This window comes from Argentina anserina, chromosome 3 (genome assembly GCF_933775445.1).
Source record: "Argentina anserina chromosome 3, drPotAnse1.1, whole genome shotgun sequence".
Taxonomy (NCBI): Eukaryota; Viridiplantae; Streptophyta; class Magnoliopsida; order Rosales; family Rosaceae; genus Argentina; species Argentina anserina.
Window position 1 is genome coordinate 10,397,308 of NC_065874.1, and position 25,824 is coordinate 10,423,131.

The following is a 25,824-nucleotide window of genomic DNA, read 5'->3' on the forward strand; positions in this document are numbered from 1 at the left end:
ATTCCCAAAGTCTGAACCCAGGATATAGGAAACCCAACGACCTGATCCAAAGGAACCCGCACACTTGAAAACTTGACAACACTTTTCCATGTAGTGTGGATGAAACTCAGCACCTCTGGTAGCCTTAAACTGACTAGGTGTTGGGTCAAGAGAGAAGGCCAGAACTGACTTAGCCATTCCCAAGAACTGGCTATAAAACTCACTCCTGGGGTGGTTTCCATCTAAAACCTGGTGTCACTGATCCAAATCTCCGGATAATGACTCTTCCATCTTGGGATGAACTATTGCCAAGTACTTATTTGAGCAGAACTTGCCAAAGGCACACGTGGGCAAAATTCCAAGGAGCTCTGCAGGATCCATGACCTTCATGTCACGGTATTGAGTGAAGCATTCATGGCGGTACTGATCCGGGTTGAGAAGCGAGGAGAGGCTACCAGCTGAAGTTATATTCTTCACCTGAAGAAATGAAACCAAGCGCATTGTACTGATTGTAGTGCAAGTCTGCATCATCATGAGGAAAATTTATATATGGCCAATCATACATAAAACAAAAGGAAATAGTGAAGTTATGAAAGAGATTATCATACTTGCAGGTTTTGGAAGCACCAACTTGACAGTTCCACATGGGAAGCATGTTGTTGAAACTATGTTGACCGTCCTTCGTGACTGGCATAACCTTAGAAAGCGATCAAGCATAAAAAGAAATATTCCTCCAGCCTTAACCAAAAAATGATGGATGGTATACACATTGCATGTTGATAGATGCAGATGTCAAGGTCTTGCATGTGGAAATGAGATTACAAAATGATCCAATAAATGTGCAGACCAAAGCATCCATAAAAATAACAGCAGACTCGTATGCTCATCTGTGAAATGATAAAGATGAGAACTTACTTCAGATGGAATGATGCCTCGTATCGACCACAATCATATAGCACAGTCCATGCATAGTAACAAGGAAGAATATTTACTCTGAAACAAAACTTTTGTTATCTACTATACGTCTGTACCTATGATCAATTTACTAGCTTTTGAACGATGTAACAAGTGAGACAATAAATTTGTTATGTGTAGATTATTTTTCTTTTCATGTTTATCATTTGTAAAATGATTATTTTAGTGACTATGCACTTTACCGCAACCATAACAATTGATGTCAAACCTGAAATTTTTGTTGAAAATGTTGTACATACTCAAAATATAATTAATTCACTAGTTTAAGAACAACTTTTCAAGTGTGACAATAATATTGTTGTGAGAGTTGTAAATTTATATGTTTTTATCATTAATGAAAAGATTATTTTAGTAACTACACAATTTACCAAAACCACAACAATTAATATTAAAGTGGTAAATATTGTTGAAATTGTGGTATATACTCCACCTTTAACAAATTTACTACTTTTAGGACAATTTTACAAGTGTGGCGACCAAATTGTTGTCAGAAAGGAAATTTTATATATATTTTTATCATTAATGAAATGATTACTTTACTGACTAAGCATCTTTCAACAAACACAACAATTGATGTTGAAAGTGTAATTTTATTCTGATTTTATTAATTACTTCAATTGAACTAAGGTACTAGTTTGTGGACAATATTAAAACTGTGACAACAAATTTGTTTTCGAGGTGGTAAATAATTTTATGTTTCATCTGTAATGTTAAATTACTAAAACGACTGTCTGATTTGCCACAACACACAACTGATGATGTCAAAACATAAACATTTGTTCAAGTTGTAGTAATTACATCGGGAACTACATTATTTACAAGATTATCAACTATTTTACAATTTGAAGATGTTTGTGTTATAAAAATGATAAAACTAATATTAGACTAAAAGATATGCATGCATGTACTAATATTGTAAATATGTTTTCAATTTGAAAAACAAGTTCTCAATTTGATAAAAGTTTTCTAATTATGATATTTACATCTTTACCACTAAATTAAAATAATCACAATAAGTGTGATCCTAAATTGTAATTTAAATTCTAGTTAGTGTAACTTATTATTTGACAATACAAATTACATGGTTCTGAACAAATTTTCAGATCAACAATCCACGTGTTGTTAACATGATAAATTTTATATACACATGACAATTTTTGATTGGGTAACCTATTAATTAATTCAACAAGTTTCCACTATATTAACTTATTAAAATAAAAAATAATAAAAAGTGAAGCTATGTAATACATCCAAACCGTAGACAACATAAATTCAATTCAATAATTAAGCTGAAACGATATAATGCATGTCTGTGAACATCTTCACAATCCAGAATTCCATTCAAAAAAAAAAACTTCACAATCTAAAATTACTATGCTATAAAAGAACTACATGTTCTTCTGTGAACATTCCATCCCTATATTTCAAAAAGAAATATTTTAAAATGGTTTCATGAACACATATATGCTGGTAATAAACTGAAGACAGTTTGCTAAGTTTCTCTAATTTCTGTTCTCCAAATAACTTGAATCAGGATTGACCGGATAAAGATCATTAACAGATGAAGATGACGCAGTCCAAGGCCCTTCGGTTGACATAGTTTGCCTCTGACTATTCTCACTCTTGTTTTCTGCAAAATTGGACTCAAAATGTTTCCTCATTTCATTGATCTCATCCTTCGACGCATTTGAATCCAAGACCAACTCTTGGACAGAAGCCTTGCCTTCAAGCATGCTCACCACAGAAGACATAGTAGGCCTATCTGCTGAAATGACATTAGTGCAAAGAAAAGCTACATTGATTGTGTTCATCATTTCTTCTTTGTTAAAGTCTGAGCCCAACCTTGGATCAACTAGTTCCAGTATGTTCCCTTTCTCTTTTAGAACAAGTGCCTAAAAACAAGACCAGGATTTCAATCATTATATAGAACTGTAGGTATACCGCTACTTTGATTCAAAAACTAAATATTTAAAACTAAAGTGAACAAGGAAGAAAATAGAATCATCACATCAACCTACCCAATCAAGAAGAATAAAGCATTCTCCCTTTGTGCGGTAAGTTGTATTGCTCCGCCCACTAACGATTTCCAATACAACAATTCCAAAACTATAAACATCGGCTTTATCAGTTAGATAACCGTGCATCGCATATTCAGGTGCCATATATCCACTGCAAAGACAGATAAATATATAAATTAACACATATATGAGAAAGAAGGAAAAAAAAAGCTATACCAAAACCAGTACAATACAACTAAATATTATACATCTATTACTAAATGGGGAAAAATGCAGCAGCGATTAGTACGTGATAACAAAGCTATATGGGAAAAACCTTCATTTTATTCCATCTTCCTCTTCCTATTTCTATAGATGGCTTGCAGTGAAAAGAGTGACCTAAGAACCTAACAAGTTAATACAACAGGACTTACTAAGTTCCAGCGATTCGGGTGCTTATGTGGGTATTATCCTCTTCATCAAGTTTGGCCAATCCAAAGTCAGATATCTTCGGGAATAGATTCTTATCAAGTAGCACATTACTAGCTTTGATGTCTCGATGAACAATCTTCAACCTTGACTCCTCATGAAGGAAGGCCAAGCCTCTTGCAATGCCAACACAGATATTGTGCCTTGTTGGCCAATCTAACTTCAACTGACTTTTTTCCGGACCTTCAATATGTCAAAAAATAAAAAGTGAAAAATAATAGCTAGTTATCAGAAAGTTTCTTATATCCACTTGCAAGAACCAATAGAAGGTTTAAAGATGAACACTTTTGCTAGAAATATTTACCAAACAAAGCACGTGCAAGACTATTATTTTCCATGTACTCATAGACAAGCAACAAATGATTTCCTTCAATGCAGCATCCATATAGCTTGACAAGATGAGGGTGTTGTAAAGCAGAAATCATGCCAATCTCATTCAAAAATTCGCGATTCCCTTGCTTTGATTTGGCAGAAAGCTGTTTAACAGCTATTATGGTGCCATCTGATAAAACACCCTGCATTCATCAAACATAGTGAAAATCTCTCATACAAGTGAGCTCAGGGGCTGAAAATGAATAGAAATGATTGGTTCTCCTTTCTGAAAATTACCTTGTGGACAGGACCAAAACCACCTTCTCCAATCTTATTAGCTGGGTCAAATTCGTTTGTGGCGGCTTTGATTTGCCTCAAGGTAAATTTACTGGTTTGCAAGTCCACACCATCTAAATCTATGTAGAAAGCGAATTTATATTAGAAATAGTTGCCAAATTTTTAGAATGACATAGCACTATGAATTCAGACTGATTCCAGGCCTAAACATAACAAAGTGTAACCAAACTAATACTTTTGACAATGTTCATGTAGAACATTATACTAAAGTCGGAAATCTAAACATGTACCAATTTAGAAGCATGCTCATTTGTTGGGTAATACTGAGGAAAATTATTACTAACATCTTGCGCAGCCTCAAGAATATGAAATTAATCGACACTTAAGACTATTTTAGTATCACGATCTAACTACAAATACCTTGTTCAAGAGTCCTTTCTCGTCTTAAAAAGCCTTTCCACCAAAGAGTACCAAAAATAAGTAGTATAATGAAGATTCCACTAGCCACAATTCCAATCACCACAACGACAGATATTCCACTTCCACCTTCACCTCCTGTTGAGGCCTCTGGCGGGGGTTCAAATTCTGCCATAAGAAGAAGCTTTAGTATATCGTAAATGTTATTGATAGGAATTGAAATAATTCCTCATTCCCTCAATTTTCAGAGTTCAAGTGGTTTACATAACGGTAAAGTAAATTAGATACAGTTCTTTAATTGGCAAAAGAAAAGAACACAAGGCGAACCTGTGGAATAGTGATTAATGGAACAGGATGCATGGATTATTTTTATCATGAAACTCTCAGTAATCTACAGCTAGTTGCAAGGACAACATCAGAGTTGATGAAATATTGAACTTACTAGGATCAACAGAAATAGCAGAGATAAGCGGACCATAGTTTCCTCTATGAGGGATGCCAGTGGTTCCTTTCCCAGCCCAAAGTAGACGGATCTCCAAGGTATTACTAGTTACGTTAGCAGAAAATAATTTCACAACGGCGATACCAAACCCTCCTGCGTCACTAGCAATGTTAAAATCCTTCAGCACTAGTGACCCCTGCAATATAATACGTAGTGCTATTAGCTGACAATTCATTTTACTAAGGCTCCTAAAGTCTTTACTGTACTTAATTGTATGTTAACATAGAATTTCTACATAACAAAGTCCAGACAATGATTTATCAATTAAAATCAAAGTAATGTTTGTTTTGACAACATCTGTTAAACATCATGCACTTTAGATGGTATATGTGGAAATATGCAATACCTGTATATAAATATCAAATATACGCCTTCCCAAGCTGCTATATGTTTTGTCGTTGGTAAACATTATCTCGGCAAAATGGAGGTTCACTGTGTAAATTCCATTTCCCAGACAAAACCCATAATAAGTTAACGAAATAGGAGAAAGCCGTGCATTCAAATAAAGCTGAGGATTGGTTTTTATGGAGAGTCTAGATGAATTAGTCCAGATATAGGTATCTGTAGGATTGTTATCGTCAGGGAAGTAACCAGTGTTGCTTGACGCCCAATTCGTACTGCTTCTGTAAAATGATGAAGGCCCAGATGTATCTGTATCATCTTCATACTTTGCCACCGTAGGCCTTGTGAAGTTTTCACTAAGAGTTACTTCTTTTGCGCCACAATTGATGTGGAGAGAGTACGAAGCTGGGAAAGGAAAACAAAAGAAGGTTAGGAGCCATTGAGAATTGAAAATAGAGTTACAGGTCAGGACGGATGGAACCCAACTTACTTTTTGGACATTTTGTGATGTTCAAACATGAAACAGATCTGCAAACAGAGTAATGAATGATACAAAAATATCAGCAAGAGAACATGAATAGCCAACCAATAGATCCTTTAAAGTCCACGTAAAACTTTTGTGCAAGCTTTCAGAATACTGCAAACTTACGATGTATTGCCCCCTGAAGAGCTGGCAAATAAGTTCCTGTAGTAAAACATATATTCATAAGCTTGCTTTACAAAACATAAAGAATATATAATGCTTAGCATAGATTGATATTCTTACAAGCCTCCTCGTGGTTCACAACTAGCCCCGGACTTAGTAGTAAAGTTGTTATATGAAAGATCACTGCAGAAAAACGCTCATGTAAATTTCTGTTTTCAAACTAAATTAAGGAAGAGTATGATGAGCATTTGCTATTATAGCTTTTCATGAAGTGAATTTACATGTAGTCTCCTCTCAGCCATTCAGGCGCGGATCCAGTGAGCATATTTCCAGTAAAGAACCTGAGCATAATAAATGCAAAAAGAAGTATATAATGTAGTGTTAATCATAATGAAGAATTTCACGAATAAGATGTTCTAAAATATTTGACAAATTCTGATTGCCTTAGATCAATAATTTCATTTCAGATCCAAGATGTATAATTGCACCAACAATCACAACAAATATTATGTCAAGTAAAATGTGCCTCCATAAAGTTTATGAACTTTTCCAAATGCCTTGACGATTCACCATAAAATTTGGAATTCAAATATCCAATGAAATACAACTTGCAGCATCGTGCATGAGAAATTATTTTATCTTTTTTGTTAGCATAGGTTATGTGATTAATTAATAAGAGGAATGTCCGAAAAAATATGTTTTGTGTAGGAGTCTCATATCCTGTAATGCTTGCATTGATATAGGAACTAGGTTCCACTTATGCACATTTATTATCAAATTCTTGCTTCATCAAACATATTACCCACAAATTATCTCTCATTTTACTCAGACACACTCCATCAGATCCTACTATCTGACAACTATTACACCCCAAAACCTAAAGCTAACGTTTGTGAGCATGTGGAGAGCAGGAAAAATAATATTAATGATGGAGACCTCACTAGACTCCTTAATTGTAAATCCCTAGTAATCAGTAAGACAACCAGGATCTGGTATTCATTGCTTACATGTAATCTGCATTTGCTAGACCAGAAAAGCTGCTTGGAATTTCTCCGGTTAGCTTGTTAAAGCTGAGGTCTCTGTAAAGATTCCATTTAAAGAAAATGTAAACATGATCCTTGTTTTCAGTATAGTAGCATGTATAATAAGACAATTTAAAGAAGAATGAAAAGAACATGAAAAAAAAAAGACATTGTACTAACAAAAATTTTAAAGTCTTTATAGTCCCAAGATATTCTGGTAGCTGTCCGGTAATATTGCAATTCCGCAACATCCTGTAACAGAAATACTTAAAACTTGAGCTTCAAAGCCATATAGTTTAGCCAGATATGTGTGCCATATGAAAGTATGTAACTCACAGTGTCTTCAGTTTAACCAAATTCTTAAGTGAAGGAAATGATGACTCAGGTCCATTCAAGTCAGTAATTCTCCTGCAGTAACATTTGTCCATGGAAGTAAATTATTTACATAATCCTAGTCTATTCCATTCTACAAAACAGCAAGTTTTAACTAAAGTACTAACATGTCAGTTAATTTTGTCAAAAGAGAAATGCCGGAAGGAATTGGCCCTGTCAAGCCACTAGCCTGAATTGCGCTGTTTCACAAGACAGTGAAAATTAGTGATTATATGAAATATGACATTCAAGCAAAAGTAAACCATGATTAACATAAGACGTACTCACAGTTTGTTGAGATCTGTCCAGTTCTGAATAAAATTAGGTATCTTTCCTGAAAAGGAATTGTCACTGATCCGACTGCATAACAAAGGGAAAAATAAAAATAATTCAACTATTCCCTGTGAAGAGAATATGAGATACATAATTACTACACTGGGTGCTTACGACACCATAGATTAAAGAACAAAAGAAAAGCTTACAAGTCCTGTAGCATACTAAGTCCTGCAAATGTTTCCGGCAACTCCCCAGTAAAGTTGTTTGAGGAAAGAAACCTACCAATACACGTTAAAATAAATATTAATTCCAAATGAATATCAAGCATGCACCCGTAAATGAGCATGTGCCTAGGGAACAACCCTACCAGAACAAACAAAAGTCATTTACGATGGCTGAAAGTTCTTATGGGATGGAGTCTTACATTCTTTCTATGTTGGGCAAATTCCCGAGCTTCACGGGAAGAACTCCAGATAAGCTATTGATTTCAAGGTCCCTGCATAAACATATGTTAATTTATTCACAAGAAAGTTCACACATCAAGTAAGAAGAAAATGACACAGATGTTGTTATCAAGACTCACAAACTTTTGAGGGTTGTGATGTTTGCAAGCTCAACAGGTAGAGAACCTGTCAAACGGTTTCCGAGAAGGGAACTGCAGCAATTCTTAAATGTTAGAAGCATAATAGTAAACTAGATAAATAACATCTAAACATAGAAGGCAAAAAACTCTATATATAAGATTCAAATATATATCATCTGAATGGTGTGTCATGGAACATCAAGATGTACAAACATGTCATAGATTCTTTGGTTAAGAAAGAAATTGAACACTGAAGAGGCCAACTAACCATTAAGATTTAGAACAATATATATGAGCATGAAATGAAATGATGAGTAATTCATATGCACAGTTGTATACAGAGGGAGAAAAGAAGTACATGTTAACCAGTGGCAGGACACCCCAGTCTGGAGGGATCGTACCATTCAGGTAGTTGCGGGTGAGGTCACTGAAGGCGAAAGAAAGAAATAATGAGTCATTGCCTCATTCCAAACTTAAATCCAGAAATAAATGAGTTCATTAAATCAATCTGACTTAAACTTGCACTGGTGACAGTGCGTATGCATACATTTCTTGTAGATAGGGTAGCCTGCTAAACTCTGGCGGGAGTTTTCCAGGCAAGTTCTGAGCTTTCAAAACTCTGCAGTTGATAAAAAAAAACAGTGTGATATTATATATCTCAATCCCTTTATAACAAAGATTACCGACACAGTTAAACTGTGTGTCTACAAGGAAACACAACCACTGAACTAAGACCAAAACAAATAAAACACTCATGAGTCACCAATCCAGTACGAACATAGCAACAAAGACAATCCAGCATAAACCTTAGTATACTGTTGTATTATTGAGGCATCTTTGTAAATGCACCAGTCCATTCATTCTCTGCAGAGCAAATGTGTCGTTTTCCTGGTGTTTTTTTCTTTTTTTCTCTGGGGAATTTCATCGAACAGCTTGCATGCAATTGAGAAAACTAGAGACAATGCGTTAGGAGGGCAACCAACACAAGTAATTAGGACTAAGAACCAAAAACATAGACATCAATGTCTGTAAATACTATAGCCACCGGAGGGAAATCAGTACGAACTAACCTGATCGTGGTGAGCAAATTTCTCTACCACGCCCCCACTAGAGCTAAACCATCACAATGTTCTAAGTAAATCATTATACCACTTACCAATAGGAGGCCTTTATATTAAATCGTTACTACATCGACGACTCAGTTTAGAACAGTCGTACTACATTTGTGCATTAACACATTGTAGAATTCTCACGACACTTGGCTCCTCCTAGATGGCATATAAATGAGTTTTTATTTATATAATATGCATCGTTAATAGGTACTTTGAAACCTTTGAATAATGTCAGAACTAGAATAAATTATTATTTTAACAAGATTATATATCATAAATAAATAAAATTATTATTTTATATAGAATTTTATTGTAATCGATAATAATCGTTTAGTTTGACTACTATGTTTATTTTTAACTAGAATTCTATATTTATTCATATTATAAATTTGATATAATTTCATGCCTAAAAGTAATTTTAAAATAGTTAGTTTAAATAATTACTTGCCTTAATTTATATGATGAAATTTATTTACTATTTGTTTTAAATATTTGATCAATTATTAATCATTTTAATTGAGCAAACCCTAGCTTCATCTAGGCTCCATTCAGGTGACAATCTTGCTTGCTATCCTTGATTCTTCTCTTTTTTTCTCTTTCTTCGTGGCTAATCTTGATGTTGTCACTCAAAAATTTACCCAACAACTTGTTATCGCGAGTCAAGAGGTGTTTGCATCTGAAATATCCAAGACGATGATGATGGCGCCTTGGATTTTGGCCAAGTCTTCCTTCTGACACGGCCTCTTGCCCTAAAGAAATTTTGTCCCATGGACCTCCAATCTCACTTTAAGAGGATTTGGACTTTAAAAATTTCATTTCAAGTTCAAGCCCACCCTCTTGGTCATTTTCTTTTTGCCGTCAACCATAACAAAGACACCATCAGAGTCATTACTGGAAGAGCATGGTATTATGCCATAGTGTCAGTTGTCTTCCAGGAGTATAATGAAGTCACCGATATTCTTTCCATCCCAATGGATCACCTCTTCTTTTGGGATCAAGTCCTCGCCTATATCTATGTAGGTGTACCTCCAGCCCCTAGCTCCAAGGAAAAGAAGCAGATCTGAGGCTCGGGCCTCCATTTGTTGCTCTTGTTTTCCCATTTTGTTTTGTTTTGTTTTGTTTTCTTTGAACTCTAGTTTTTTGTTTTTTTCTTTTTGCTTGGTATGATCCTTGTTTTTCCCATGTTGATCATGGAGTTTCCTAATTCATGGTGCTTATTGCTTAGATAGGTGGGCGGGATATGTGTCATTTGTTTTTTTTTGCCATGAATCCTTGTTTACCCAGAAAATGTCGTAGTGGGTGGCGTGTAGAGGTCTTCCCTTGGCTATGTTTGCGATCTGAATGAAAGTATTCATCATCTTTAAAAAAAAATCCTTTTAACTTATTTTTTTAATTTTTTTAAAATTAATTATTACTTTATATATTCTATAGGACTTAAAGAGATTTAAAATATATATATTATTTTATACAATGATCCCGAGTCGGGACCGGAGAAAATTATTATTTAATCAAGATTATTAATTTATCGAACATTTATTTATCGAGGTTCAACTGTATTTATCAATATTAACTAAGTCTATTAAATACAACTATTTCACGTTACCTTCTTATCCGACAATTTCACTAAAAAAGGCTTGAGGTAGCCTCACTAGCTATTTATTCAAATAATAAATCACATAATCCGTTACGAAAACATCTATGGTGTGTTTGGATGAGGGAAAGAAAGAGAGAATTTAATTGAAAAGGAGGGTTTTATAATTCCAAAAGATAATTCTTTCATTTGACAACTATAAATTGGAAATTTTAGAATTTTGTGGAAAATAAAAAAAGGAATTCGCTATTCAAATTCTCCATTTGAATTCCTCACAAAATAAGTGTTATTTGCAAATTCCTTTTTAGTGATCAATTACATTTCCAAAACGATACTCTTTTAATATTTCAGCTCTTTAATTAGTTTCAAACTTTCTTAATCTAGTACACATTTCAAATCTCACTTGAATTTGCATTTGACGGATTTCAGATTAATGAATTTTAAGATGCTATCATTTATAAACTCCATAGAATTTAAAATTTCCTCATCCAAACACACAACTAGTCTCTAAGTTCAGCATCCTTGTAGTCTTGCATCATTTTGTAGTTGAAGCAAAGACATTCTTTCTTATTTTTATCTTGTTTCTTTTAACACAAGTACCAACAACAAAAAACACAAGTACCCACATATCACAAAGGTTCAAAGAGTGAGATAGTGAAAAAGACATGACAATTAGCTTGGACCACATATAGCCTAGTAAACTTGAGGAGTTAAAGATCTTTCGACGATTTGGATGAGAAGGACATTGTGTAAGACATAATCAAAAGAACCAATAGACGTGTGATTCTCAAAAGCCAAAACCCAATTCGCATTAGATCAACTTATCTAATGTACAAATTCAAGAGTCTCCATACAGCTCATGCATCTTTGTCTGTTCCGGTCAATGTTACAGTACAGAGTCAACGTTTCTGTTTTCAACATCCTACAAGTACATGAACAAGACCTCGAAGATCTTATCTTATTAGGCAGGGATCCTTCTAACCCTTTCACATCGACCACTTTTGATTTTATCTTTAACCTAATTCGTCATGAAATGGTTTCACTAAACGTTGGTCTTAAATCATTTCCGTAAAAGGATCAAGAAATAAGAAAACAAATTTATTACAAAAACTCGTAGTGTGGCTGTGTGGGTAATCAGCAGATGTGTAAGATAAAATGACAGAAAACAACATACAGGTATACATACAAAACCAAAGAAAAAAAAATCAACAACTCCAACCTCACAAATAACACAGTAAGAGGGAAATTGCAGCAAGTTTAGTATTTGACACACAAAGTCATGATACATGGAAGTATTATTTGTCATAAGCGTATCGTCTAAAGAATACGTAGTCTCTTCTTTTACGAATTTATAATCAATGCATAACGCAACTTCTCCGAATTGGTGAAAAAATGGCCACCCCTACTTTCTAAGACTTTGTAGATATTGATATCTAAGAAAATATCATTGGATTCACCTCAAAAGAAAAGTATGTAAGATGTATATGTAGTTGCTCAAGGTAAGTGATACATACATGCTAGTGACGTGGCAGACAGTGGAATTGGGAACTAAGGTACAATTGCAGGTTACGGCATCTTCAGATCCTTCATTCGGGTTCAGATTAGCCCACCCGTAAACTTGGCCACAGGGATCAGCACTGAAATTCCAGTTCGTCTTCCCCAGAGTCTTTGCTATGTCCTTTAAGGCTTGAACTACGCATAAACAAAATCCACGCAACCTTTTACATGCTATGACTATATATGTATACTCCACCTGTATGTAATTATTTCATAAACGTAAATAAATTGGTTAGTCAGCTACCTTCATCGTCTGGTAATTGAGTGGCTCCGAAAGCAAGAGTTGCAGAGCAAACTAGCAGGAGAGGCAGAACAAGAAGAATATTGGTGAAGAAGAAAGTGCAACTCATTTTCATGATTATGGTGAAAAAATTTCACATTTGAAGGGCTTGATCGATCTCGGTGAGTTGATCAGAGAAAGAAAGGGAAAAATGTTGAGAGCTAATTGGAAATGTAGAACGAGTTGGAATTAACAGCTACTGAGCTTCTCTTTAGAAAGAGGAAACTAATGAGAGGGAAAGGGAGAGGAGTAAACTTGACCTCGATCGAATGACGCAATCAATTAAAAGAAAAGTCCGCGGACAATATACTGCGTATATATCTTACTTGTCCTTTAAAGAAGAACTATTATTAAATCACAACATGTTCGACTATTATTCTCTCAACTTGCTTATTTAAATATAATTAAGTTGGGAGAATAATAGTTAACATGTCGTGATTTATTAAGTGTTCTTCTTTAATAAGTAAAAAATATATATATAGTTTCTTTTAGAGCGGAGCGCCGTTTTAGAATTAAAGTACGGATGTCTTTATTTGACTAGTTTTTTGGTTATTTTTTTACATTTTCACCATTCAGTAGTTAGATATGTATATATAGATTATCCATACAAAATTTCATTCTATTTGGTGACAGTTTGAGCTTTTTCACAATTATGATTTACAAGAACGGTTCTAGTTTAACAGATTCTGTTGGTTCATAGATTTAATAGTGTTTCGATATGTGCCAACCACTCTTCATTTGCCCGTTTTGTGTCCACCATTCTAAGGTTAGATAATAATTAGACACATGTCATGAGGTTAGAAGGTTGGGCACATAAATGGTGGTTAGTAAATTTGTTTTCTGATATGAACACTTCATAATGAAATGAAGCAAATTTGTCGCCCACCGCCCACCCCATGCCCACCTTATGCCCACCACCATAAGTAAATGTTAAGTGCTCATTTTCTTAACAAATTTATAACTCCACTTGACATTTACTTAAGATAATAGGCATATAGTTGATATAATAAGAGTGAGCGACAAATTTATTTCCGTAATAAAACTACTCCACTCTTAAATTCCAACTCGGAAAGAGTACGGACGTATATACAGTGTGGTAACAATATTACAACTGGCTTCGATCGATACTTATGAATGAAGGGGTCATTCGATATTATATATACAGTACGGACGCACGTTATTTTCTTTCGGCTGAGTTTCGATCATGTTACTCAATCTTTGAACTTTTGATAGAGATGGCAGTTAGAAACTTAGAACTAGTCAATTGCTGGTACTGCATAGTCCATGCCATGAAAATGAGCTAGCCAGCGTACCAAACTACCAATCGTATAGTTATAATAGTTTGAAAACAAGATAATAATCGTTATAGTCTTTTCGATCGTTCTATGTTTTGATTATGACTTAAGGACTTTTTCCAATGACCTTGTTACAGAAATTGTTAATCTTCATTATTTCGAGATTCTCTCACTCCACCTTTATACATCTATCTCAATAAAAATCGAACTCATAACTTGTGAAACGTTGGAATTATAATTTACAAACTCATCAACGACCAGATTCTTTTAATTATTTTTTTCGCACATGTTTAATTCAATAATTTATTCTGCGGTACCTATATCGACTAAGAAGAAAAGTCTATACCTTATCAAAACCACACAGAATACTTTTTGAAAAGAACTATCTAAGCTACGTACGTGCATGCATATTTGGAACAAGTAAAGTTAATTAATTAAATCCCAAGACCCTAGTCATTCAAAAGCCTGAACTTTTTTCACAAGGAATTACTTCATTAATTTCTAATTGATTAATTTCCGCTTTTGCATGCAGAGACGTAAGTAGAAGTTTCGTTGCCTGAGACTAAAAATTTTGTTTCTCAAAAAGCATACACCAAATGACGCAGGAAAGCACATAGATCGTTCTATTATTTGTCTACCACATATGAATGATTCTCCTAAAAGCACAGAGGCCACGTATAGGCCCCATATATATAGTACAGTTTCTGGAAATGTTACTAATGATCGATCTGATTGATTGAGGTGGGAAATATGAGCTGGATGCATGCAACTTACAAATTTATAATCAGTAACAATTATTTTTGTACAGTCACATAACAAGAAATAAACTGTACACTTTTGCGCACCGTTTACAATTATTGACACTGATCGATTGTGACTTGTGACCATCCTCTAGCATTCAATTCTAGACACCATTTGGGTATTGGTATTCCTTCAATTATACGTACGTCTGGAATAGAAACCGGAGCAAAGATACTGAGTTAACTTGGGTGGGGTGCATTAAAGCTTCTATAGGTGGTTTTGATAGATATCCTAGCTAGGCAAAATCTTATTTAAATCTTAGTGCCCAGTTGTCTAAAAATGAGATTCTAAATGTTTCGGATAGCTACCAAACCAACCAGTCATGCATGCAGATCTGCCTATCTGAGTTTGATGTATTTGACCGTGAACTTCCCATGAATTATTCGATTATTATGATCCGAACTGAGAACAATCTTCAACTGGCTGGTTAAAACCTAGGTACGTTCTAGTGTTCTACGTACCTCTTTCTCAGCTGTCAAGTCCCAGTTTGGCAGTTTCCCGACGAGTAGAAATGACACTATGAAAGCTCTCCTTCAGTTTTTGCACAAGTCACTAGCTCTGTGACACCGCCAATCACCAAATAAAGAAATTAGAAGTAACTAATAGCCTCACATATATGCATCTAGTTTGCTACCATCCTATCGATATTGTAATACATGATAATGACGGTGTGTCTAGTTCTCACTTGTTTAACGATTGGTGAGAAATCAGTATCAAATTGCATATTGATACAGTATTTGCCAAGAATTCATCTTAACGCAAGAAACAAGACAGTCAAAAACTCAAAATATGGTGTTTACTTGACCACGCACATCCATCCACATGGCCACGGGGCATCCAACATTTATGATGATTCGTTTACATTCTGGGACCTTTAAGTTGAAATAATGTATCTTCTAAATGTTCATACAAGGTCGTTCATCTTCGTCTTAGCTGTAACCACAATTTTTGTCATATAGAGAGTTACAGACAACCATGTGTACCTAAATTCTTGTCATATGGACAACCATATGTACCTAAATAAAAGATAGCATGATGCAAAAACATTAAAAGTAAAAGAAGATGTGCAAGCATATATACTTAAAATGACAAGTAAAGTAACTAATAGAGTCACATGAACTACATACGAACATTGTAAATCAATTGAAAACTGTTATCGACGTACATGCATATGATAGTATGATGGGTACCTACTAGAAATTCAAATGCTAGCATAGAACTCTCAACAATTAGAACCAATATGCTTCTGGCAAAAAAGGGACTAGACATAAGAATTAGCATCGACCCTTGTCCCACATTCAAATCCATATTTAAGAGGGTGGAAATTTATGGCTCGCATGGTGGTTGAACGAGTTAATCAACTAGATGAAGAAAGCAAAGATAAATTGTACACTAGCGATGGTAAAAAACCTACCACAATCACATTCATATTCGAAGAGAAGATTACTGTGATAAATATTACAAATCTGTAAAACGCATGGAATGGCGGAATATAAGAAATTTCATTATAAGAAAATATATTAGTATATTAGTCACCGGTTCAGACCTTCAGCCCTCGGGTTCTATAGTCAGACTAGTCACTGGTTCAGACTGGCCGGAGTTGCCGCCAGAAGCAGGTGAGGTTTGACCAGCAGACTACAGTTGACTTTTCCAACGAAATCAACAACAAATAAAGTAAATGCTCATTCTTACCGACTACCGGGTTCGTCATTCACTCTGTTTCTTCTATTTTCCATTGTAAAATTATAGAAGATTTCCTGACACCCTTTCGTGTCTTCCTCCTCTTCTGTCAGTTCTGTGTTTCAGAAACCCATAAGAAATGCTTCTTCTCCGTGTCATTATCTTAAACCCCGAAAGCCTCCCTTTTTGAATTGCTCTCTATCTGTTTGTCCTTTTCACCAAGTACCCAACCACTGCCCTCCTTTTGCTTGTGTTTCTCTAACTCGCTCTCTCTTTGATCAAATAATTGTCGGGTTTCTTTATGCATGCGAGAGTTGTTGTTTGAGGTTTGAGACTTTTGAGTTGATTGTAAAGCGAAAATGGGGTTCGTGATCTCGAACACGAGAACTGGTTTGGTAACTGCTGTTGGGTTCCTGTTGTTGATTTGCTTCACTGGGTTTGAGACTCATGCTCAACTGCTTCCTCTACAAGAAGGTAAAGTGCTATAATTCCATCTTTCTCGCTTTAAACTGGGAACTTTCTTCTGGGTTTGTGAAGATAATGGGTTAGATTCAACATTGTAACTGTAGTGGACATATTGCATTGCTTTACCAGTTGGTTGTGGTAACTGCTCTGTTTAGTGGCTGAATTTTGTACCCTCTTTCTCTATTGTTATCTATCTATCCATCTCATCTGTGACTGCTCTGTTTTGTTTTCTATATATGTAGCCAAGCTGTGTTGGGTTTTTGAAAATTTAGACCTTTTCTCTTCTGGGTTCCATTCTAACATCATTCAACAACTCTGAATTTGCTATTCTCTTTGTTATTCTACTCATTCAAAACCGCTACCTAATTACATTAAAAGCTTTATAGCAAAATTATTACAAAAAAAAAAAAACAGAACAGAGAAATTGACACCGCTGTGAATTTGAATATTTGATAAATGATAGCCCTTGAGCATTTCTACAAGATCTTTTCAACATTGGGACCAAGAAGGATCTCTACGGAGATGGTAAATTTTTCGTGTTGATATTTTTAACCCACATACAATTCTTGATCTTGTTGATGAAGATGAATATCATATGTAGCCAGAATCTCAGTTCCAGTTTTTAACTGAGCAGTGTCAAATGTCGCGTTTTCCTCTTGGTGAAAACAAAATCTTGTTGTGTGATTAGTGATGTTGTTCTCTTCTGTCCTCTGTACCGTGTTGAATTATGTAATTTGCTGGGCATGACAGGCGGGATATTTAATTGTTCTTTGAAGCTTCTCCCAGTTGGGGTTCTATGAATTAAGTATTTCAATAAAACCATGTCATGAGGGCCATAGTTGTCCATTTATGTTATTACAAGTTGCAGAATGCCAGAATGAGCAGTAAAGGCTATATCTTTGTTGCTATGGTTGGTACACATGCCATGAATAACAAAATAAGAACATTTGTTTTTTTTTTTTTGGATTTTCCTATGATAATCAGGATTTTTAATCTTATATAGGTGTAATAATTAGTGTTATATTAGAGAGAGTTATCTGGTTGTTAGCCAGCAAATATAGTATAGTAGATGTCTACATCCAGATGGATAAGTCTGAGTTTTTTTTTTGAAAGGGATGATGAGTCTGAGTTTAGAATAAGGTAATTATTGATTTATTAGCATAACTTTTATAGAAAACACAGGGTTAGGTTGATGATGAATTCTTATGGGTGTGGAATATGTTGACTGGCAGAAAATATTAAATGCGTTTACATGGCTGGTTTTCCTTTGCTATAAAGCTGTAACTGCCTAGCATTGACTGTATTTTCTGGCTTATAATCAAGAATCAAGTATAATGAATGGTAAGACCTAAAGAAAAGAAAGATATTATCTTCTTTTATTTTATTTTATTTTATTGTTGACTAGATATATATCTAATTTTGTAGTAGATATGAATTTCACAGTTGAGTAGGTGCTGGTTTCAATCTTGAGTCCTTGACAATGTATATATATTTATGTTTCTTTAAGGTATAATTTGGATTTAAAAATAGGAAAACTTGGGTTCGACTTGGCATGTTTTGACCAAAAGAGAAATTGGGGTCTGATGAGCAGTTTAGTAGGTTAGGTGTGTCCAGTTAACTCGTAAGTATAATATGTAATGTTTAACTTGGGTATGATGAGCAGTTTACTACTACCTAAATTAATTTATAAATTATTAATTTATCTACTAATTGATTGGCACATGACAGTGAAAGCTCTTGAAACGATATCCCAGAAACTCCAGAATTCTTTTTGGAACAACATCAGCCAAAGTTCTTGCCAAAATGTTGGTTCAAGCTTTAATAAGAATATCACGGATGACTTTCGAAGCAATGTCACCTGCGACTGTACTTTTGCAAACAACACTTGTCATGTCACAATCATGTAGGATATCGTTCCCTTGATGTTGCTTCACTGCTGAAAATTATCAGACTAATCAAATTTGGTTTATTCTTAATTAATCTTTTCCATTTACTGATTTTATTTGAATGTATGTTTGACAGAGAGATGAAGGGTCTAAATTTAACTGGAATTCTACCAGAGGAATTTGGAAATCTTACACATTTACAGGAACTGTAAGTGAGTTTTTGATGTTTATATTGATGGATCATGTAAAGCTTAATTCTTTCAAATACTTCACCCCTCATTTGTTTAATGTGAATTACTCACTTTGATGAAGATAAATAGCCGTCAATGTTAGAATATTTCCCTGTTCTCAAACTACTTTTAGAGTAAACTCTCACCGTCAAGAATAGCACCTGTTAATCTACTGTCCATTTAGAAATGACAGACTATGCCTTTTTTTGTTGTTGTTGAAAACAGTGATCTCACTCGTAACTACATCAATGGATCAATTCCTACAGGCATATCTCGTGCCCCTCTTCGGATTCTGTTAGTGATTACATTCTTCTTTTTTTCTTTTCTTTAGCCGGAGGTGTTCATAAGTTGATAGCTTTTAACATATAACTAATGGTATGCTGCAGGTCTCTTTTAGGAAATCGACTAAGTGGTTCTATTCCAAAGGAAATTGGTGACATTGCTACTCTCACTGATCTGTAAGTAAGAATGTTACCAACTTATTTCCCCAATTTTTATTGAAACGGACTCATTTACCTAAAATTTGAAGCTCAAGAATATGTACTTACTGAAACTGCAACTTTTAGTGTGTTGGAAGATAATCAACTTGAAGGGCCTCTTCCTGAAAACCTTGGGAGCTTGAGTTCCTTGAGTCGACTGTAAGATTTCTCCTCATGCTATGTTACATGCAATCTTTTTTTCTTTTTTTTTTAGATTCTGAAAAAAAATCCGGAAAAATTAAATATTTACAAAGATAATTATAACAAAAATTCTAAGAGGAATGTATATCCGTGTTTGAAGAATTCAGTACTATGGTGAAAAAAAAACTGCACATTGTATATATATATATGGAGAATATTACCTTATTTACGATTAACATCACCACCCTTTGGATTTGGTAACTGATATGTTTTCTCTATCAGCCTAATGTTTATGCCTACCTCCTCTTTGTATTCTATACAGCCTTCTTTCTGCGAACAACTTTACAGGAAAAATTCCAGAATCATTTGGAAATCTAAAGAACTTAACAGATATGTAAGTGATACTTTTAGCCAATAGGTGCATATCTTTGATTTTGGAATGTGGAATTCTCATTGTGATATGCTGCTGCAGTAGGATAGATGGCAGCCGAATCTCAGGGAAAATGCCTACTTTTATTGGAAACTGGACCAAACTTGACAGGCTGTCAGTATTCTCATTACTATGCATCTTCCATCTTCATGCTTAGTATAAATTAAATTTTAACTGTCGGTTATTTTATATTGCTGTCCTCTGAACAAATTAATATTCGCAGGGATATGCAAGGCACATCCATGGAGGGCCCCATTCCTTCCACCATATCTTTGCTGACAAATTTAACTGAATTGTGAGACTAACACCTTCTCTATCTAGTAACTACATTTTCAGGGTAGTTATCTGATGCCGTGGTGCATGATTACTAATGGAAAATCTAAATATGAATATTTGTGTGTTTTTTTTCTTCTCTCAGGAGGATATCTGACTTGAATGAATCAAGTATGCCGTTTCCTAATTTGGAAGATCTGAAAATTTTGGAAAGAGTGTGAGTAGATGAATTGATATCACAGAAGTTTACTACAATAATTGATTATATGTATTGTAATCCTCACAAGCATTGTAACATACTGAATATCTGGTTTCATCTACCTGCCTTAGGATTCTGAGAAATTGCTCAATTACTGGTTCTATCCCTGCCTACATTGGGGAGCTGACAAAATTAAAGGAATTGTAAGTGCTTACAATCAGCCTATATTGGTGAAATACTTGGTCTTGGTTTTAACAAGTGGTTAATTTTATGATATATATTCTGGTCAACAGTGATCTCACTTGTAACTACATCAATGCTTGATCTTTGAACAATCTGTATAATTTTGTGAAACCATTTTTTTGTATATCTTGTTCCTTGATGACAACCATTTTCAGAATCCAGGACTGAACGGCTGCAGTATGTTCCACGTTTCATAACAAACCAACTGTTTATTCCTTTTACTTTCTTTTTTGCAAGGCTATCGATCATTCAATTGAAAGTTGTTTTTTTGCACACTAATCGAGTAGCTTAACGATGAATCTAACTTTGTAATCTCAAGAAAGCAACTGTTTATTCTTCTCTAATATACTAATCTACTCTTTTCTAGGCTCATATATTTCACCTTTTCTTCTTACAGGGACCTGAGCTTTAACAAGTTGACAGGTGAAGTACCAACGACTGTTGAGAATCTTGACAGTTTAGATTACATGTAAGTATATAAAGGGAGCATGAGTTAGTTTTGTACGATTATTGTTATTTATATATTTTTTCAGTTAGCTGTATCGCTTGTTTGATTGACTCTAAGATTTATGGGGCAGGTTTTTGACCAACAATTTACTGACTGGAGATGTATCAAGCTGGATATTGAACAACAAAAATAAGTTGTAAGTCCTCTTCTCTAATATACTAATCTACTTTTTCTTCATTGTTTTTTTTTCTGGATTCATATGTAGCTTTCATATATTCTTCTGTACACATTTATTTTCGAGATGCGGCATTTTCTTTTCTAGTCTATTTTGAAGGTAAGTGCTAACATTGTCATTCACTGTTCCAGTGATTTGTCTTACAACAATTTTAGCGGATCACCCGCAGTTAGTTGTCAACAGTTACCAGTGTAAGCTCATATCTAAAGCCTCTCCTAATGCTAAGTTCTATCTGTAAGTATTATATGCTACTCATAATGTCATAGATCATCTACTAACTCCCTTCACTATCAAACAGGAATTTAATATCTAGCTTTTCATCTCCAGAAAGCTTGTAAGGTTCTTTTCTCAGTGTTTCTTTTTCTCATCGAAATTTACGTGAACATATGGTTGACTTTTTTTTTTTCAAAAAATAGGTGGTGCTTGCAGAAGGACCTCCCTTGTTCCACAAAACCCAAACGTGAGTTTACTGTGGATTCATTATGATTTTGCTTCATGGTTCTTCAAGTTGGAACAGCTTGAGAATCCAATTGTATTTGGCCCTGATTGGTGTCATCTCTAATACAACTTCCATTACATGTGCAGACTATTCTATGTTTATTAATTGTGGGGGGAGTAAGATGGACTATGATGGTAAGCAGTATGAAGATGACTCGAGCCCTGGGGGGCCGTCAGACTTCTTTTCCTCATCCGAGAGATGGGGTTATAGCAGTACAGGGATTTACCTGGGGAATACTAATGCATATTTTAAAGCAACAAACACATCGTCTCTTAATGTAAATGATTCAGATTTTTATCAAACTGCTCGCCTAGCCCCAGTCTCTCTTAAGTATTATGGCCTTTGCATGCTTAAGGGTCCTTACAAAGTGCAGCTCCACTTTGCTGAAATAATGTATACAAATAATGAGACCTTCACTGGGATTGGGAAGCGCATATTTGATGTGTCAATTCAAGTGAGTATAGTTGAATCCGGTTTATTACCATTGTTTTTTATATTCTCGGCTGTTCTTACAAGATTTAGTATGGATTTGATAGAGTTTATTTGTTTGAAACTACACAAATTTTAATTTGAAATTATGTGCAGGGGAATTTGGTTTTGGAGGATTTCAATATTATGAAGGAAGCGGGTGGTGCTGGTATAGGCATTGTCAAAGAATTTGATGTCCTTGTTTATGGTAGCACTCTAGAAATCCACTTATACTGGAAAGGAAAAGGAACTACTGCAATACCTGATAGAGGTGTCTATGGACCTCTTATATCTGCAATTACAGTGACACCAAGTAAGTTTCACTCAAGCCATAGATTGTTATCTTCTATCTGTTTATGTATTATAAGACTTACTCTTTCCTGTGCAGATTTTAAGGTTGATATTGGTGGAGGGGGGCTATCTGCTGGAGCTATAGCTGGCATTGTAGTAGCATCATCATTTGTGGTTGTCATATTGATTTTGGCATTCCTTCGATATATGGGTTGCTTGGGGGGAAAGGACCTTGAAGATAAAGGTAACAATAATCTTCTAATTCAAAAATCTTCTGTATTGGATCAATTCCTGCAAGTAGGAATTCTTCTCGGCATGTTAACTCAATTCACGCTAAAAAGGTTGACACTAAACAAAAGTTCCAGGTAAGAAAATATCATGCTTTGTTTGTAAACTATGGAAATGGAGAAAGGACTACTAAATTAACAAATTAGTTCTATTGATTTAGGTCTCTAATTTTAAGTTTTGCTCAAAATGTACATTCATTCTCCAACTTCAAGTATACATATTAAACCCTGTAAACTAGAAATAAGTAGGCTTGAGCATTGAAAGTGTTGAGCTGAGGACTCAAACTAAAATTGTGATGCCATGGGCAATTATAAGACCAAAAAGCTTAGGCTGGTTAGATATGAGTCATGATGTGTATTAAACTAGCAGTATGTCTGCTAATTTCGACTATGTTTTGCTCATGCACTGCCTGTGGAAAGACATGAATTTAGAGTGAAAAAAAATTCTCATAAAGAATCGGTCTGGTCAGCATTGGCCTACACATCACCATAGGCAAAAAAGAAAAAAAAATTGCTTTATTGTCTTCTGTCTGTTTTCCATGCAATGGTTAGCTAAAATCTTTCTTTTTGCAGAACTGCGTGGGCTAGATTTACAAACTGGTTATTTCACTTTAAGACAAATCAAAGCTGCCACTGGTAACTTCGATCCTTCAAATAAGATAGGTGAAGGAGGTTTTGGGCCTGTTTACAAGGTAAGGTTTACGTCTGAATATCAAATTTATAGAAAGAGTAGACATATTCTGAATTAAGCTTTGCTTGATCTTAGGGGGTACTATCAGATGGTGCTGTAATTGCAGTTAAGCAGCTCTCATCTAAATCAAAGCAAGGGAACCGTGAATTTGTTAATGAGATAGGCATGATATCTGCTTTGCAACACCCAAATCTCGTGAGGCTTTTTGGTTGCTGTATCGAAGGAAACCAGTTGTTGCTTATATATGAATACATGGAAAACAACAGTCTTGCCCGCGCACTTTTTGGTAAAGGCTGCAACATTATTAGCAGAATATTAAATCAAAGTTTTGTACTTGATGTTATGTATCCATAACTGTAGGCCGTGAGGAGCAACGGTTACATTTGGACTGGAAAACTAGAAAGATGATATGCATCGGGATAGCGAGAGGACTGGCTTATCTTCATGAAGAATCAAGGTTGAAAATTGTTCACAGGGATATAAAAGCAACCAATGTCCTGCTTGATAAGGATCTGAATGCCAAAATATCTGACTTTGGTTTAGCGAAGCTGGACGAAGAAGAGAACACACACATCAGCACTCGAATAGCTGGAACAATGTGAGCACTCTCTCATATCCTTCTTCTTCCCTAAGATGTAGTCTTAGTATGGCTTTGTATCATTTATGTTGTTCTAGGTTTAAAATTTAAACAAGCAACACGACTGTAATGAGTTGCTGCTGGGTAATTAAAATTGCACTCCCTAGTATTGCTAAGTACCTTTATACTTTCATTTAGAGAGTTCTTATACTTCTCTTAGCCTTCATCTGTTGATGGTTAACTTCACTATGCTCACTGGTTGGAGGTATTTACTATTTCTACAGAGGCTATATGGCACCTGAATATGCAATGAGGGGGTACTTGACTGACAAAGCAGATGTGTACAGTTTTGGTATCGTTACCTTGGAAATAGTCAGCGGAAAGAGCAACACAGGTTACAGACCAAAGGAGGAGTATGTGTATCTACTTGATGGGGTAAGCTTCTTTTACATTCTGTAATTTTCAGAGGTTTTGTTTGTCCACTCTTCATGCAAGTAGTTATACTTGTTGCACTTAAAGTAAGCAGAAATTTTGTGAAATTAAGTGTACTTTAAAAATGGTTTTAAGTGGTTAAACACTCAAACAACACATCCCGTACAATAGTTTTTCATCTTTTACATCCACATACCATTGAGTTCATGGTAAATTTTCACTTGGTTATATTCAGAAGATGACCAAAGTTTTTGTTTTGTAGGCCTATGTCCTGCAAGAGCAAGGAAATATGCTAGAACTTGTAGATCCAGATCTCAGTTCAAACTACAACAAAGAAGAGGCATTGACAATGCTTAACTTGGCCCTCTTATGCACCAATCCATCTCCGACTCTCAGGCCACCCATGTCATCCGTCGTAAGCATGCTTGAAGGTAAAAGTCCCATTCGAGCACCATTAATCAAGCGTGGCTCGATGGAGCAGGATGCAAGATTCAAAGCCTTTGAGAGACTATCACAAGACAGCCAAACATATGTATCAAGCTTCTCGCAAGATAGTCATGTTAGAGGAGCATCAATGGAAGGTCCATGGATTGATTCTTCAGTTTCTCTCACCGGTAAGGATGAGTCCCATGTACATTCTTCAACAAGCACGGTGATCAAGGATGTGCATGATGTAAACTTACAGTGAAGACATGTTTGGTTAGAGGTTAAGGTTCTGAATTTCTTTATCAATTGGATTTGGTCCAAATTATCCTGTAAATGGGTAGGGTTAACTAGATTATTTAAGATTTGTTGAATGAATGAACCTGGGATAGATAGGTTCCTGCCAATTAGTAATGGATTGCTGAGTTTCTTGTTCGGTATCAATTATTTGTACAATTGAAACGCAAAATTTCCTTGGAAGTATTTTTTAGTGTTGGCTTTTCAAGCCTGATAGTACTCATGTAAGATTGTTGGGATATGCTTTCCTAGTGGATACGGATTTGCTTTCCTAGTGGATACGGATTTGCTTTCCTTGTTACTCA

At 35.1% G+C, this 25,824-nt stretch overlaps 2 protein-coding genes across 2 annotated transcripts; one reads left to right on the forward strand and one right to left on the reverse strand.

The window, feature by feature from the left end:
* Positions 1-2,212: 2,212 nt before the first annotated feature.
* Positions 2,213-13,008, reverse strand: LOC126789067 (probable leucine-rich repeat receptor-like serine/threonine-protein kinase At3g14840). Its single transcript, XM_050515126.1, has 24 exons — positions 12,714-13,008; positions 12,427-12,604; positions 8,757-8,828; positions 8,568-8,636; positions 8,210-8,281; positions 8,051-8,122; positions 7,833-7,904; positions 7,639-7,710; positions 7,479-7,550; positions 7,315-7,386; positions 7,159-7,230; positions 6,964-7,035; positions 6,238-6,297; positions 6,077-6,139; positions 5,960-5,995; positions 5,801-5,838; positions 5,315-5,715; positions 4,909-5,104; positions 4,470-4,634; positions 4,050-4,168; positions 3,745-3,955; positions 3,386-3,623; positions 2,973-3,123; positions 2,213-2,846 (listed from the first exon to the last, which is right to left on the reverse strand). Exons 1-24 carry the CDS (start codon positions 12,823-12,825, stop codon positions 2,457-2,459), a joined length of 3,075 nt encoding a protein of 1,024 aa, XP_050371083.1. The 5' UTR covers positions 12,826-13,008; the 3' UTR covers positions 2,213-2,456.
* Positions 13,009-16,608: 3,600 nt separating this feature from the next.
* Positions 16,609-25,708, forward strand: LOC126789068 (probable LRR receptor-like serine/threonine-protein kinase At1g53430). The gene is made up of 24 exons (XM_050515127.1): positions 16,609-16,999; positions 18,719-18,893; positions 19,013-19,084; positions 19,332-19,400; positions 19,493-19,564; positions 19,673-19,744; positions 20,049-20,120; positions 20,199-20,270; positions 20,380-20,451; positions 20,575-20,646; positions 20,760-20,831; positions 21,269-21,340; positions 21,450-21,515; positions 21,686-21,745; positions 21,853-21,888; positions 21,971-22,014; positions 22,140-22,507; positions 22,639-22,834; positions 22,910-23,056; positions 23,673-23,791; positions 23,866-24,076; positions 24,151-24,388; positions 24,652-24,802; positions 25,062-25,708. Exons 1-24 carry the CDS (start codon positions 16,885-16,887, stop codon positions 25,485-25,487), a joined length of 3,069 nt encoding a protein of 1,022 aa, XP_050371084.1. The 5' UTR covers positions 16,609-16,884; the 3' UTR covers positions 25,488-25,708.
* Positions 25,709-25,824: the final 116 nt, after the last annotated feature.